This window comes from Pithys albifrons, chromosome 12, assembly GCF_047495875.1.
Source record: "Pithys albifrons albifrons isolate INPA30051 chromosome 12, PitAlb_v1, whole genome shotgun sequence".
Classification (NCBI taxonomy): Eukaryota; Metazoa; Chordata; class Aves; order Passeriformes; family Thamnophilidae; genus Pithys; species Pithys albifrons.
In genome coordinates, this window is record NC_092469.1 from 14,468,502 (window position 1) to 14,480,945 (window position 12,444).

Sequence of the window (12,444 nt, forward strand, 5' to 3'; positions counted from 1 at the left end):
ACTGGCTCTGCTTAGTTACCTTTGATGTGGTTAAAGGGAAACAGGGCTGCACTATGTCCTGCTTGTTAGCTTGGAAATGCAAAGACCAGCACCATCTGAATGCCTGTCTGGCAAACATCAGCAGAGCCTTGCCATCCCTGCCCTCACCCCAGTCCCGAGGTGCTGGCCTTAACTTCCCTTTCTTCAGTACACATGGGAAGCCTGACCCTCAGCAGAGCTCCAGCTCCAGACTTGCATAGCTGCTTCTGCCATTTGACTTGAGTCCTGATCTCGTTTATTTTGGAGTAGCTCTTGCCAAGGAGCTTCTTCAGGTCTTTTCCATTATCTAATTTTTTAGAGTTAGAACTAGCAGTGAGAGCAAGGGAGTGTAAAATGCAGACTATCTTGCTCTTCCAGGATCTGTGCCTCTTCCCTGTGCTGCTGAGGGACATTTGCAATGGCAACTTCTGCTGACTGGAAGAGACCCCTTATCTCGCTTGGTATTTTTCAAGTTCTCCTCTTGGTTGGCTTGTGGCTTAGCTGGTTGGGGAGAACTGGGAGGTTTTCTTTCCTCTACTCAGCACTGGTGGAAGCCTCACCTGGTGTGCAGTGCCCAGTTCTTGGCTTCTCAGTGCAGGAGAAACATGGACATACTGGAGAGAAGGGCCACAAAGGGCTTGTGTTGGTGGAATTTCTGAGAAGTGCTGTGATTCCAGACTGAATGTCCCATTGCTGCAGTGCCAAAGACTGAATCTGCTAATCCTGAACAACATAAGCAGAGAACTTGAGTTAAGGATGTCATAGCTTGGGCTAATGCAAAGAAGTTTGTAGCTTTTAGTGGTGGAGGTGTGAAAAATCTTGAGTGTAGTTTTGTGAGGGCAAGAATGAAGGTTGTGCCAGCCCTGTTGTTTTTGGAAGGGAGCAGGACTGCAGAAACGTGACCCTTCCTCCTTTCTCTTGGCAAGATGGAGTGGTGTTGCTGGCACTGGAGCTGAGCTCTGCTCAGGCTATCTGTGCATTCCTCTTTGCTGCTGTCCTACCACGCACACTTTTGTACAGGCTCTCTGCAGGGCATGGCAATGTGAGGAGAGCAGTGGGAATGGGAATGCTGGAAGGACAAATGTTCCCAGCTACCTTGTGGGAGGTGTGGGAAAGCTGAAGCCAGGCTCCTCGTGGAGGTGGGGGATGTTAGGAGGAGAGACAGTAGACAAGTGGCCATGGGGGAATGTTGGGAAAAGGCTTTTCATTGTGAGTGTGGTCAGACACTGAAGCAGAGCCCTGGGGAGGTTGTGAGATACACATCCTTGCAAATAACTCTGAGGTCATCTGGACAAAGCCCTGAGCAGCTGAAGCCAGCCTTGCTCAGAGCAGGCGATTGGGCCAGAGACCTCCAAAAGTCCCTTCCAATCTCATGCTCTTTGGTGTTAGGTGGGCGATACCCAGATGGTGTGGTTCAGCTGTGGCATAAATCACAGCCTGGGATTATGCATGACCGCCTTTTCTTAGGCTGGTATGATAGGCAGGCACCAGGGAGGTGCCTTACTGTTTCTGTGTGGGAAGGGCGCATCTTTCTGGGGCCTTTTATAGGGAGATGATGTATGCCTGGTGGTGGGTTTCATATTATTTGTGTTGTTTCAGTCCTCCTTTCTTTCCTCCAGGTACAGCTACATGATTGACAATGTCATTCTGCTGATCACTGGGACTCTGCACCAGCGTTCAATCTCCGAACTGGTGCCCAAGTGCCACCCCCTGGGAAGTTTTGAGCAGATGGAAGCTGTGAACATTGCTCAGACGCCCGCGGAGCTCTACAATGCAATCCTGGTGGACACTCCCCTGGGTGAGTGGAGCCGGTCAAAATACCTCTCAGCTGTGTGTGATGGAACAGATGTCCTTTTCTTCCCCAGTCTAACTTGCTCCAGCCAAGCCTAAGTTGTGCTCCAGGAAGACAAAGCAGTGGGTAATGCACAGCTGTGGCTGTATTGCCTGTGGTGGCTGGGCTTGAGTTCAGGTTTATGCCTGTCCTATGCCAGTTTTTCCTCTGGAGGACCAGCTAGCTCTCTGTACCCTTCGATAAGTGTCCAGGCCAACACAGTGGTAGTGCAGACTGCTGGAGAGTTTGGTTTGTGTGAACCAGGCCTTGAGCTTTCTTAGTGAAGGGCTATCAGGTCTTCTGGAAGGAGTCACTTGATTTCCAGCACTTTTAATTGGACCATTGGGAAATTTCTTTAGGCAATTTTTTTAGATATTTACAGAGATCTGCACATGCCCAGTCTTGGTCTGAGAATACTAAAATTAGCACTAGCTAAATGAAAGCTCTTTATATAAAAAGAGCCCAAACAACCACAGTAAGCAAAGAAATCTCCAAAAGCCGTTTAAAACTCATTATATAGCAGGATCCTGCACTGAGGTATTCTGTCTCAGGCTGAGGTATATTGTTTTAGGGCTACAAGCTTGTTGAGGAGGCATATAATGCTAAAACCAAGAGTCTTGTGAACAGCTAATCAGACAGATATGTTCTCTAAAGATAGAAGGTGTGGGAATTGGTTCTGGAGAAAAAATGGTAGTCTTTTTGCAGTAGTAGGAGAGGTAGTCACAGGTGACTTGTAAGTTTAGCCTATGTGGGCAAAAATGTAATGAGATATGCCTGAGTCAGTGATTAATCATTCTTTTGGGGTTGCTAGAAAGAACAAAACACTCAGTCATCATATTGTCTTTGATAGAGATAGTTGGTTTTGGAATTGAAAGTGCTTTTGCAAATGCTCCGTGGAATGATGGGGCAAGTGAAGTAGTTGTCATGGAAAAATGACTTCTGCCCAGCAAAGGAGGAAGAACATGTCTCAAGAGATCTGGGTTGCAAGGCAGGGCAACAGCACAGCAGGAGAAGTGAGGCTTTGCAGGCAGCTGAGTTGAGCCCACTGCAGGGATGATATGTGGGAAGAAAATCCTCCTCACAAGTAAATGGGGACCTTCCCATTTTGGCAATAAGATGGATCAGAGTATTTCAGAGACAGTAGCTCTGAGATCTTAAAGCCTACAGGAGTGTGTGGAGTGAATATACCCCATGTCAGGGGTGAGGTGGTTCTGAAGAATGCAGACCCAGTCGAGGGTCTTTGCCTCTTGTGCATTCATGTACTTGTGCATGAGTTAGTTTTGCCTGTTTCTGCCCTGGCTGGACTGACTCTCCAGGCCTTTGCCCTGGCCATGCCCTTGGGGCTGTGTACCAACCAGTGTGGCATTTCTTCAACAGGGGAACATGGGGAGTAGCTGTGTTGCCTAAACAAGCAGGCATGCAGGCTCCAGTTGTTTAACTTGCACTCTTTCCAGTGACCACACGCAAAGAAACAGCAGCTCTATCTCCTAAAAGTACTTGAGTAGCTACGTGGCTTGGTGGGAATGCCTAACCCCAAATGGCTTTCATAGGTTAGCAGGGCAAAATGAGACTTGCTGTAAGCCTAATTTGGGATATTAGAGGGCCAGGAACTGAAATAGCTGTGTACTCATTCCTCTGCCACTCTGAAGTAGCCACTGCTTAGCTATCCAGGCTGGCCAGCGGGTCCTGCAGTAAAAACCAGTCCTGGCACACTCTGTTTGCGTTTTTGCCAACTGTTGGGAGCAATGCTCCCCCAGCCACGTGGCACTGGGCTCTGGTGCTGTTGCAGAGAAACCTTTGCAGGGGTGTAACCCCTGCTGAGGACCCTCCAGCCCCACAGTGTGGCTGCTGTCCCTGCCAGGCAGCTCGTGCTCTGAAGTGGTGCAGGCCAGAGGTGTGAGCCTGCAGCGCACCTGGTGCGTCACACAGAGCAGAGCACTGGTCGGTTCTCAGCGTGAATGTGGTGTCTGGTACCCACAGCTGGACTGTGTAAGCTGAGACAGATCAGATTTCTCTTTGTAGCAAATTCAGCAAAGTTGGTTGCTGAGTGAGAGTTAAAGAAGTCATAAAGTCCCACCACTGGGTTTTATTGTACCACTCACTTGCAAACAAGAGCACAGAAGCATTAGGTTACACTGAGATGTACAAGACTCATCTTTATCTACAGCTTGCAGCACCCTGTGTTCAGTCTGAAATCTGTGTTCTGTAGGGGACAACAACTTCTCAAACTCCCCCCCAGAGGTACTCTGGCAAAGTGTGTAGGGCTGAGCATCCCACCAAATCCTACTCATTCATCCTGTCTCCTGTTGCTAACCTCCAGCTAGAGAAATAAAAACCCTCAGAAGAAGTGGAAAGTGGGACTAATAGACCTGCCCAGGAGAAACAACTCCTGACTCCAACCCAACCATGGAGTGTCATAGACCGTAGGAGCTGTGGCATCCCCATGCCTTCTCAATCCCACTGAAATACTGGAGAAGGAAGGGGAAGCATCAGTTTCTCAGGACTCAGTGGCTGCTGTCTCACAGGTGCTTAAGTGCTCCTGCCATGCAGCAGTGGGCAGTTTGAAGCTGCCTTGTTTTCCAAGCCCCTGCCCAAACTGGAAACAGTTTAGGGTCTGCTTGTTTGTAAATACAGACTGCTCTGACACTGGAGCTGTGGGCTAGAGCTGAGAATAGGCTGTTAGCCCAACCATAGGACTTAAAAGGTGAACAAAGATCTTCATGTGAGAACCCCAAAAATTATTATGGCCTAGGGAACCATGGTGGAGCCTGGGGTTTTGAGTCATGGCAATTTGGCGGCTGCTGAAGATAAGGGCCAGGACTAGGAAGGACAAGCTCAACCCAGGTGTGCTTCTGCCTGGTGTCATTGAGGAGTCTGGAAAGTGCTGAGCATGGGTCTAGTTAGGGTAGTGCTAACTCTGTCTGTGGCTCTGTTTCAGCTGCTTTCTTCCAAGACTGCATATCTGAACAGGACCTGGATGAAATGAACATTGAAATAATTCGAAACACGCTTTATAAGGTAAATGAGTCTTTGGGAAGGGAAAGAGATGTTGATTTACATGTTTATTACTAGTGTGACTATGGCTCTGTCTTGGGTCAGGAGCTCCAACCTAGGCTGCGTTTCTTCAATTAAAGAAGAAAGGGTGTTTTTCTAGTGGAGTAGACATAAAAATGATGTTGCTTTCTGTGTGTGTTTTATCCTGGAGTGATGATTAAACATGGCCAAGAACTAGTTGCATCCATTGGAAAGTAAAGATAGTGCTCTTGGAGGGGCCTGACATCTGATCACACAGCCCTGCTAAGGCAGGGCACCAGAGCCAGGCAGAGTGGGGGTTTTTTCTGGAACTGTTAGAGTCTGTGCAAGAGATTTTGCCTTTGACTGAATCTGCTCAGGCCCCAGGCAGGCAGGAGAGGGCTGCTCCCTCACCACAGGAGTTCAGATGTGTTGTTAAATGCATTCAAAATTACCAGATCTTAGACCTGGTTGAAGGGCTCCCCCGGGCTTGGCTCCCTGTCTTGAGCCTTTTCTGAAGACCCTCCAACAGTCTGCCCAAGCCTTCCATGACCGTGTTTGGGGTTAGTTGTTCTTGACAGAGGAGTGTAAAAGGTGCAAGCTTGGGGGAGAGTGTTGGCACAGGGATATGGAGGGGCTAAGGATCTCCTTGTCCTGAGCTGTCATCTCCTCTACAGGGCCCGTCTGGTTTTAGCTGGCAGTGTTTATGTGCAGGCTGTGGCTATCGCTCCATCTCAACTCTCTGGATCAAGGGTGGGATGCAGATTGTATCTGTCAACCTTGTTTTGGCTGGTCACAGCCAGCTTTGCAGTCAGTGTGACCTCTGCTTCCCAAGGAAGCTGTGGCCTGTTTGGAGAGGCAGAGAGCAGGTCAGGCGTGAAGGGAAGAAGGCAAAGGGAGGGGAGAAGGAGTAGTGTGTCGGCAGTCACGCCCAGCTGCCTGTGGCCTCTGGCATGTCCTGGCCTTTGCTGTAATGGGGAGGGATGGCTGTGTGCATAAACACCCACAGCCATGCAGAGCACAGGCCTCTGTGTTGAGGTGAGGCAGGAGGGGAAAGACAGGGAGCAGACTGACCACAGGGACGACAGGTTGGGAAGGAGGTTGGGGGGGCATCTCTTTGGATCCCAGCTACCATGTCCTCTCCCATCACCTTTTTGGGGCCTGATAGTGCTTTGCATTCTGCTCTTCCTACCCCCAAATGGAAGCATAGGTGCCTGGTATCCTTTGATGTGTGCTGGGACTGGTTCTGGCTAAAGAGCAGCCCCTGGGGAACAGAGGGGCTTCATACATAACAAATCACAGGGCTACAGGGGTGGAAAAGGTGACTGTTGCTTACAGACTCTCACTTGAAGTCACCTCTCTCCCTAGGGATTGAAAAATGTGTAATACAATGCAAATTAGGGAATAAAATCCAGTGTGAAATCTGCAGAGAGCTGCTCCAAGAAACAGGCGGGTGCCCGGGATGGATGCCTTTGTCTGTGAGGAACTGGCATGGGAAGGGGAAGTGCTGCCTCCCAGACATACTGGAAGTTTTTTGAAGGAGTCTGTGAGCGTGTTGACAGAAGGGTTGAGTGGAAGGAGGAAAGCCATTACAAAGGTTTCTAGTTTGCAATGACAAGTGAGAAGGTTCTCAAATGGAAGTGTGTTTAGGATGGTGCACAGAGGTTAAAAGTGGTCAGTGCTTAGTGTAGGGGGCAGTCAGCAGCCGAGTCCTGCAATTGAGGTGTCCTGGCATTGTTATCTTCAGTGCTTGCTCCCTTTGTTCCACTTTTTCAGTGGATATGTTGAAGTGAAGCTCTACAACTGTTGGCCTTTGCTGCCAACCTTCTCGTTGGAACCACCTGAAGGAGCTTTGTGACTGGACAATAAAGTAAAGCAGGATAATTAGTGTGGATAAATGTGATGTATCACAGTAACAAGGAGATAATCCTAACTGCTTCTACGCTGAGGGTCTCCTTGTTCCTTCCTGCTACTAAATGGAATCTTGGGTAGTGGTTGACCTAAGCAAGTGTCTCTCTACAAGTTAACATGTTCCTAACAGTAGAAAAGAACTGCACAGTTATCACTGTGCTGCTGCATCCATCTGTTAAGTGTGTTTGACATGGAGACTGTCTGACTCCTCTCATCTGCAAGTATGAAGAGTAGAACAAGAGAAGGTGATAAGGAGGACACATTTAAAGGCTTGGGTATGATGACTTCTTTATGGAAAACTACAGAAAATAGCTAGGATTGCTTACCTGGAAAAGGAGGGAATCCCAGCTGTGGTGGTATCCACAGATAATGTTGGAAAAGTCAACGTGGATGGACAGGCCACAGGTCTTACTTTAGGCTGGATTTGACAACAAACGAGGCTGGCAGGAGGCAGAGAGTGTGGGTTCATAGAAGTGAAAGTCTATTAGGGATCATTAAATGCAAAGAAACCCTCATTCCTGGGATAAGGGCTTCAGGACACCAGAGAGTTTCTGTAAGTTGCTGTCACTGGGAGGGCACCCAGTGCGGCTGTTTTACTCTGTTTCCATGGTGTCAGTGATACCAGATCCTCATTCACTGCTGCATATTTGAGTACACCTGCTTTTGCTTCTAAAGCCTTAGGTTTGTGCATGAACTGATAAGGGAAGAGATAGTGACTGAACTCTTATTCGTGTTCCCTCTCCTGTCAGCCTCAAACAAACTCCATTATCCATGTCCTTGTTCCTGCAGTAACACTGCAGACCAGTGTTCTCTTCCACCTGAGAGTGGCAAGTGCTGGGAGAGGATGTTTCTTTTCTGTGTGATGCTCACCCCAGTACTCTCCTCTTGCACTGTGTGGTAACAAATGTTTACAGAACACAGTAATCCAGGTGCTTTCCTAGTGCTGAGAGTGTCCAACATGTGCATTCTTGGTCCATCTTCAGTCCTGGAGTTGTTGTGATGTCTCAGCATCATTTTATTCCATCATCCCTTTGAAGTGACTCTGGTTGCAGCTCTCTGCCCAGGGAAGTGTTTTATCACATGATCACTTCTTCTGGGAACGTTTTTGCTGAACGGTTCTTTTAGCCATGCACAGCCTCCCTGGGCTCCCCCTGGGAGACAGTCATCTTCCAGCTGGATTACAGTACATCTCCACAAAGGATTACGTTTCCTGGAGGCAGAGTAGCTGTCCCTGGCCTTATGTTTTCTGCAATGCTCCAGTTGGGATGGAGACCAAGAGGCCACAGTGTGAAAAGAGAATTAGAATGGCTGGTTTCTTTCACAGATGTCCTGTCTCATCTCTTGACTCTGCTTACACAGCGGTACATTCTGAGTGTTGGTCTTGCAGCTATGGTTGTGTGGCTTGGCATGTTTTTGGAGGCCAGAGCAGGGTCAGGAAACCACGTGAGACTTCAGTAAATGAGTGAGATGATTCAAAGGAGAAAAATAGACTTTAGCCTTGCTGCCTGGGGATCTTGCCCACAGTAAGCTCATGCATTCACTTGGATGAACCCAACCACAACCCCTCATGTCTGCAGCTCCTGGGGAAGCACTGTCCTTGTGGAGGCAAGTTCACATGGAGCCAGAGTGCCTGTGCTGTGTTAGAGAGCATCTGGGATCCTCCTTGCTTGCTGTTTGTCCTCTGTTGAACGGCCCTGTGGGGCAGATGAAGCTGTTTAACAGAGTGCTCATCTGGCCTCTCTTTTCCAGGCTTACCTTGAGTCCTTCTACAAGTTCTGCAAGACACTGGGAGGTACCACAGCAGATGCCATGTGCCCAATCCTGGAGGTAAGTCTGGAAACTCCCAGAGCTGGATGGTGTGGCACTGATGTTCATTGCTCTCTGCTCAGACCCAGATTGCCTGCCAAATTTAGGGTGCTCAAGATACTCTTCAGCAACCCCATGCCCACTCTGCCTGCTCACTGGGAGACCTGGGCAACACTGCCTGCATATAACTTTGGTTCCCCAGTCCTGATCTTCCCAGGTGCTGACAAATTTGTTGGCTTTGTGGTAACATACTCATTCTCTCTTATGGATAATGATCAGGAGAGCAACCAGAGCTGTTCAGGGCACAGCCTTTCTCCATGTCAACACATGCTGTGGGATGTGCAGGGCTCAGGAGCAGTAGGTGAGAGACACGACTTGGGCAGGATTTGGAGTGTGCCTGGGCTGGAGATTTCCTCACCTGAATGCTCCCCAGGCATCAGCTGTAGGACATAATGGTTCCCTTTACATGTAGCCTGGCCTGGCTGAGCACTGGAGAGCTGTACATGTCCTGGCAGGCTCCTCATGCTGCCCTCTGATGTGGCTCTGTGCGGAGCAACTGTGGTATCTGCTGGTCTCTGAGAGGGATGTTGCATCCCAAGGTGAACTGCTCTTCTCCTCCAGTTTGAAGCTGACCGGAGGGCCTTCATTATCACCATCAACTCCTTTGGTACTGAGCTGTCCAAGGAGGACCGAGCCAAGCTGTTCCCACACTGTGGCAAGCTCTACCCCGAGGGCCTGGCTCAACTGGCCAGGGCAGATGACTACGAGCAAGTCAAAAATGTTGCTGACTACTATCCTGTGAGTGCTCTGGGGTGAGGGCCTTGGGGACTGGTACAAGGACCTGCTCTGGATCAGAACTTCTCAGGGATCTGGGGGAACTTGTGAATTGGAGAACTTGGGGAGAGGGATGTCTGTCTTCTGCTACTGCTGTTGGTCCTGTGCTCTGCTTGGGCAAGTCGGGCTTGGCTTATCTATGATGCCATTGGCTTGTCAGTCATGGCTGTCATTACAGTGCTGATTGGGAGTCTGTGTGCCCTGTCCCAGAGTGTGGGACTGCCCTCACCACCAAACCCTTGAGGTATCAATGTGGTAGCAATGACAGTCTCTCCTTGCCTGGTTTGGGAGCGGAAATGTGTCTTCAGTAAGAGATGGTGTGTCCTGTCTCCAGCCCTGAGCTCTGGTTCAGTTGTAGGGGAGACACTGACCCGGAAGCACATGTTTAGATGGGTCTGTGTTCTCAAGCTGCTCTTGTGCATGGCAGGGGACCTGTTGGAGTCAGAAAGCTCAGTGCCCCTTACTGAGCAGCCAAGGCATGTACCAGTGGGTGTGGGCACAGGGGCCTGGCCCAAACACTTCAGTCTGTACATGGAAGGGGCTGTACCTGATATCCTCTTCCTGCAGGATCAAAGTAACAATATGGCTTTGAGAACTTCACATTTTGGGGAAGGGGCAGGACTCTTCATTTTGGTGTCCTCTGCTGATCTAACAGGGAGGCTGGTGTGTCTGTCTGACATAGGGGGCCCCCAGGTGCTGTTGAGCTTGGGTGTGGGATATATCCTCATGTAATGCCTTCCCACAGGAGTACAAGCTGCTGTTTGAAGGGGCTGGCAGCAACCCTGGAGACAAAACCCTTGAAGACCGGTTCTTTGAGCATGAGGTGAGACCTGAGGTACTTCTTGGCATGTGCCATTTGCAAAGGTCAGGATGGCAGCAAGCTGGTCTGCTGCCCTGTTAGCAGTGCTGAGGATTAACAAGGTTTGGGGAAAGGAAAAGCATGTTCGCCCCCTGCTCCTGCATGAGAATGGCGGCCCAGCATGATGCTCAATATGTTTTCTCACCCAGACAGATTGAAGCACGTTTGGGGCTGCTGGTGGATATTTGGTCCATTGATAGTAAACCAGAGTGTAGTTACATGGGAAAGGAAGATTTTCATAGTACCTGAGGGTCACAAATGTTTCCCCCTTCAAATGTCAGAGCCTGTCCTGAGCCATGTGCTTTAGGTAAGAGCTGTCCTGAGGATGTAGAGAGATGCAGAGCAGGATACCTGTGCTGAGCATTCCAGCCTGCTAGGAAGTCACTGGCCCTGCCAAGTTGGGTCCACACTTACCTTAAACAACTCCTCCCATCTGAGGTGGACAAGTGACATGTCCTCCTTTGGGCTTTCCCCAGGTGAAGCTGAACAAGCTGGCCTTCCTCAACCAGTTCCACTTTGGAGTGTTCTATGCCTTTGTGAAGCTGAAGGAGCAGGAGTGCCGCAACATTGTGTGGATCGCAGAGTGCATCGCCCAGAGGCACAGGACCAAGATTGACAACTACATTCCCATCTTCTAACCCTGCTCTGCTCTTGTCTGGCCCTTCCACCCTTGGAGTCCGGAGGGACTCCTGTCTAACTCCCTGAGTTGTCCCTTGCCCAGACTCCAAGGGATGTCCCATCTGTGGAACTGGATCAGATGAGGAAACTCTATAGTTGCTAGTTAAATTATTCACAAGCTGAAGTTTGAGTTGTGTGTGCTGTGAGGCGTCCAGAGGGACCAGTGGCCCAGGGCTGGCCCTGTGCAGCAGGAGGGGCACCTCCTGCTGTGTATCCAGTAGTTCCAGTGTTCCTGTACTAATTGCTGTATGCGCTTATGGTCATAGAGCAAGCACAAGCTGGGGGGGCTGCCTCCAAGGGGGTCCCAGCGCTGCAGAGGAACAGGTCAGGTCTGCCATGGCTGGGGGTCCTCTCTCAGTGCTCTGCACACCTCTTACCCAGCGTTGTTCCTGTGAGATGTAGTTTGAGTGTGGTTTGTAGCGTAGCCGGTGCTGCTGTGCAATCCCTGCATCCCCTTGTAGCAAACCCTGACCTGGGAGAGACTGAGCAACCCTAGCCAAGACTGGGACGGAGCCTGTGGGAACGTGATGGCTGAGCCAGAGTGCTTGTAGAACACACTCCTCCCACTCTGGCAGCATTTACACTCGTGCAGCCTTGCTGTGTCTGCACAAGCAGCTCTCTTCAGTCTCCCTGCTGCCCTGGACAGGGTTCCATAAGCTGGCTGAGCTGCTTCCTGCCCAGGAGACCCACAGCTCACAGTTTACTGCCACAACCTCGCCAGAGCCTGGGCTTCTTTGGGTTCTGCATATGTTGATAGACCCCTGCACAACCCCAGGGCAAACATCCAGTCTCCTCCCCAGTGGAGGGCAGGCTGGCAGTGCCATGGAGCTGTACAGCACTGCTGGCCATGGGACAGAGCAGCCCTTGGTCACCCTGGTGAGGGCAGATGTGTCCCAGGGCCTGCCTATCTGTTGGTCTGGGGTGGGAGCCAAGCTCTGGGCATGGTGTGGCAGCCCTGTTCCTTGCTGCTCAGTCCTGGCTAGCTCCTACTTGCACTCGAGTTCTGGGAGATGTGCTGTGGCAGCAGAGAAGCTTTGCTGATGGGAAACATGCTGGATGCTGCTGCGGGGAGGGACCAATGAATGGATAGCGCCTCTGTCCCAGCTTGTGCTGTGGTCACCTCTGCAGTTTGTTTTCCTGTGATTCCCTCCTCTCTACATCAATAAATATCTGCCTACTGCACTGTGCTCTCCTGCTTACTTTGGCACCTGCTTCCACAGCCCTAGGCAGAGCCTCCATCAGCCACATGGCCTCTTCCTCAGGGAATCTGATAGTTGTGGTAGTGGAGGTTGGTGTGGCTCCTGTGTGACTTGGGACACTTGTTTCTCCCAGAGGCAGGGTGGTCATACCACCCATGGGGCCCAGGGCAGTGCCTGGCCTGTAGGTGCAGCTGGGTGCTGAGCTGAGGGCTGCTACCCAAGGGAGCTCTATGGCTTGTCACCCTGTGTGGGGCTGTCCATGTGTGGCACCATCACTCCTTCCATCCTTGCCACAA

The 12,444-nt window shown here is 50.4% G+C and overlaps 1 protein-coding gene across 1 annotated transcript in view; it reads left to right on the forward strand.

Moving 5' to 3' along the window:
* Window positions 1-12,131, forward strand: part of ATP6V0D1 (ATPase H+ transporting V0 subunit d1) — a 34,116-nt gene extending 21,985 nt beyond the window's left edge. The window contains exons 3-8 of the mRNA XM_071567269.1: window positions 1,638-1,816; window positions 4,788-4,867; window positions 8,522-8,599; window positions 9,200-9,376; window positions 10,158-10,235; window positions 10,748-12,131. Of these exons, the coding sequence (XP_071423370.1) occupies window positions 1,638-1,816; window positions 4,788-4,867; window positions 8,522-8,599; window positions 9,200-9,376; window positions 10,158-10,235; window positions 10,748-10,909 (754 nt within the window). The 3' untranslated portion in view covers window positions 10,910-12,131. The remainder of the gene's footprint in view (window positions 1-1,637; window positions 1,817-4,787; window positions 4,868-8,521; window positions 8,600-9,199; window positions 9,377-10,157; window positions 10,236-10,747) is intronic.
* The last annotated feature ends 313 nt before the right edge of the window (window positions 12,132-12,444 follow it).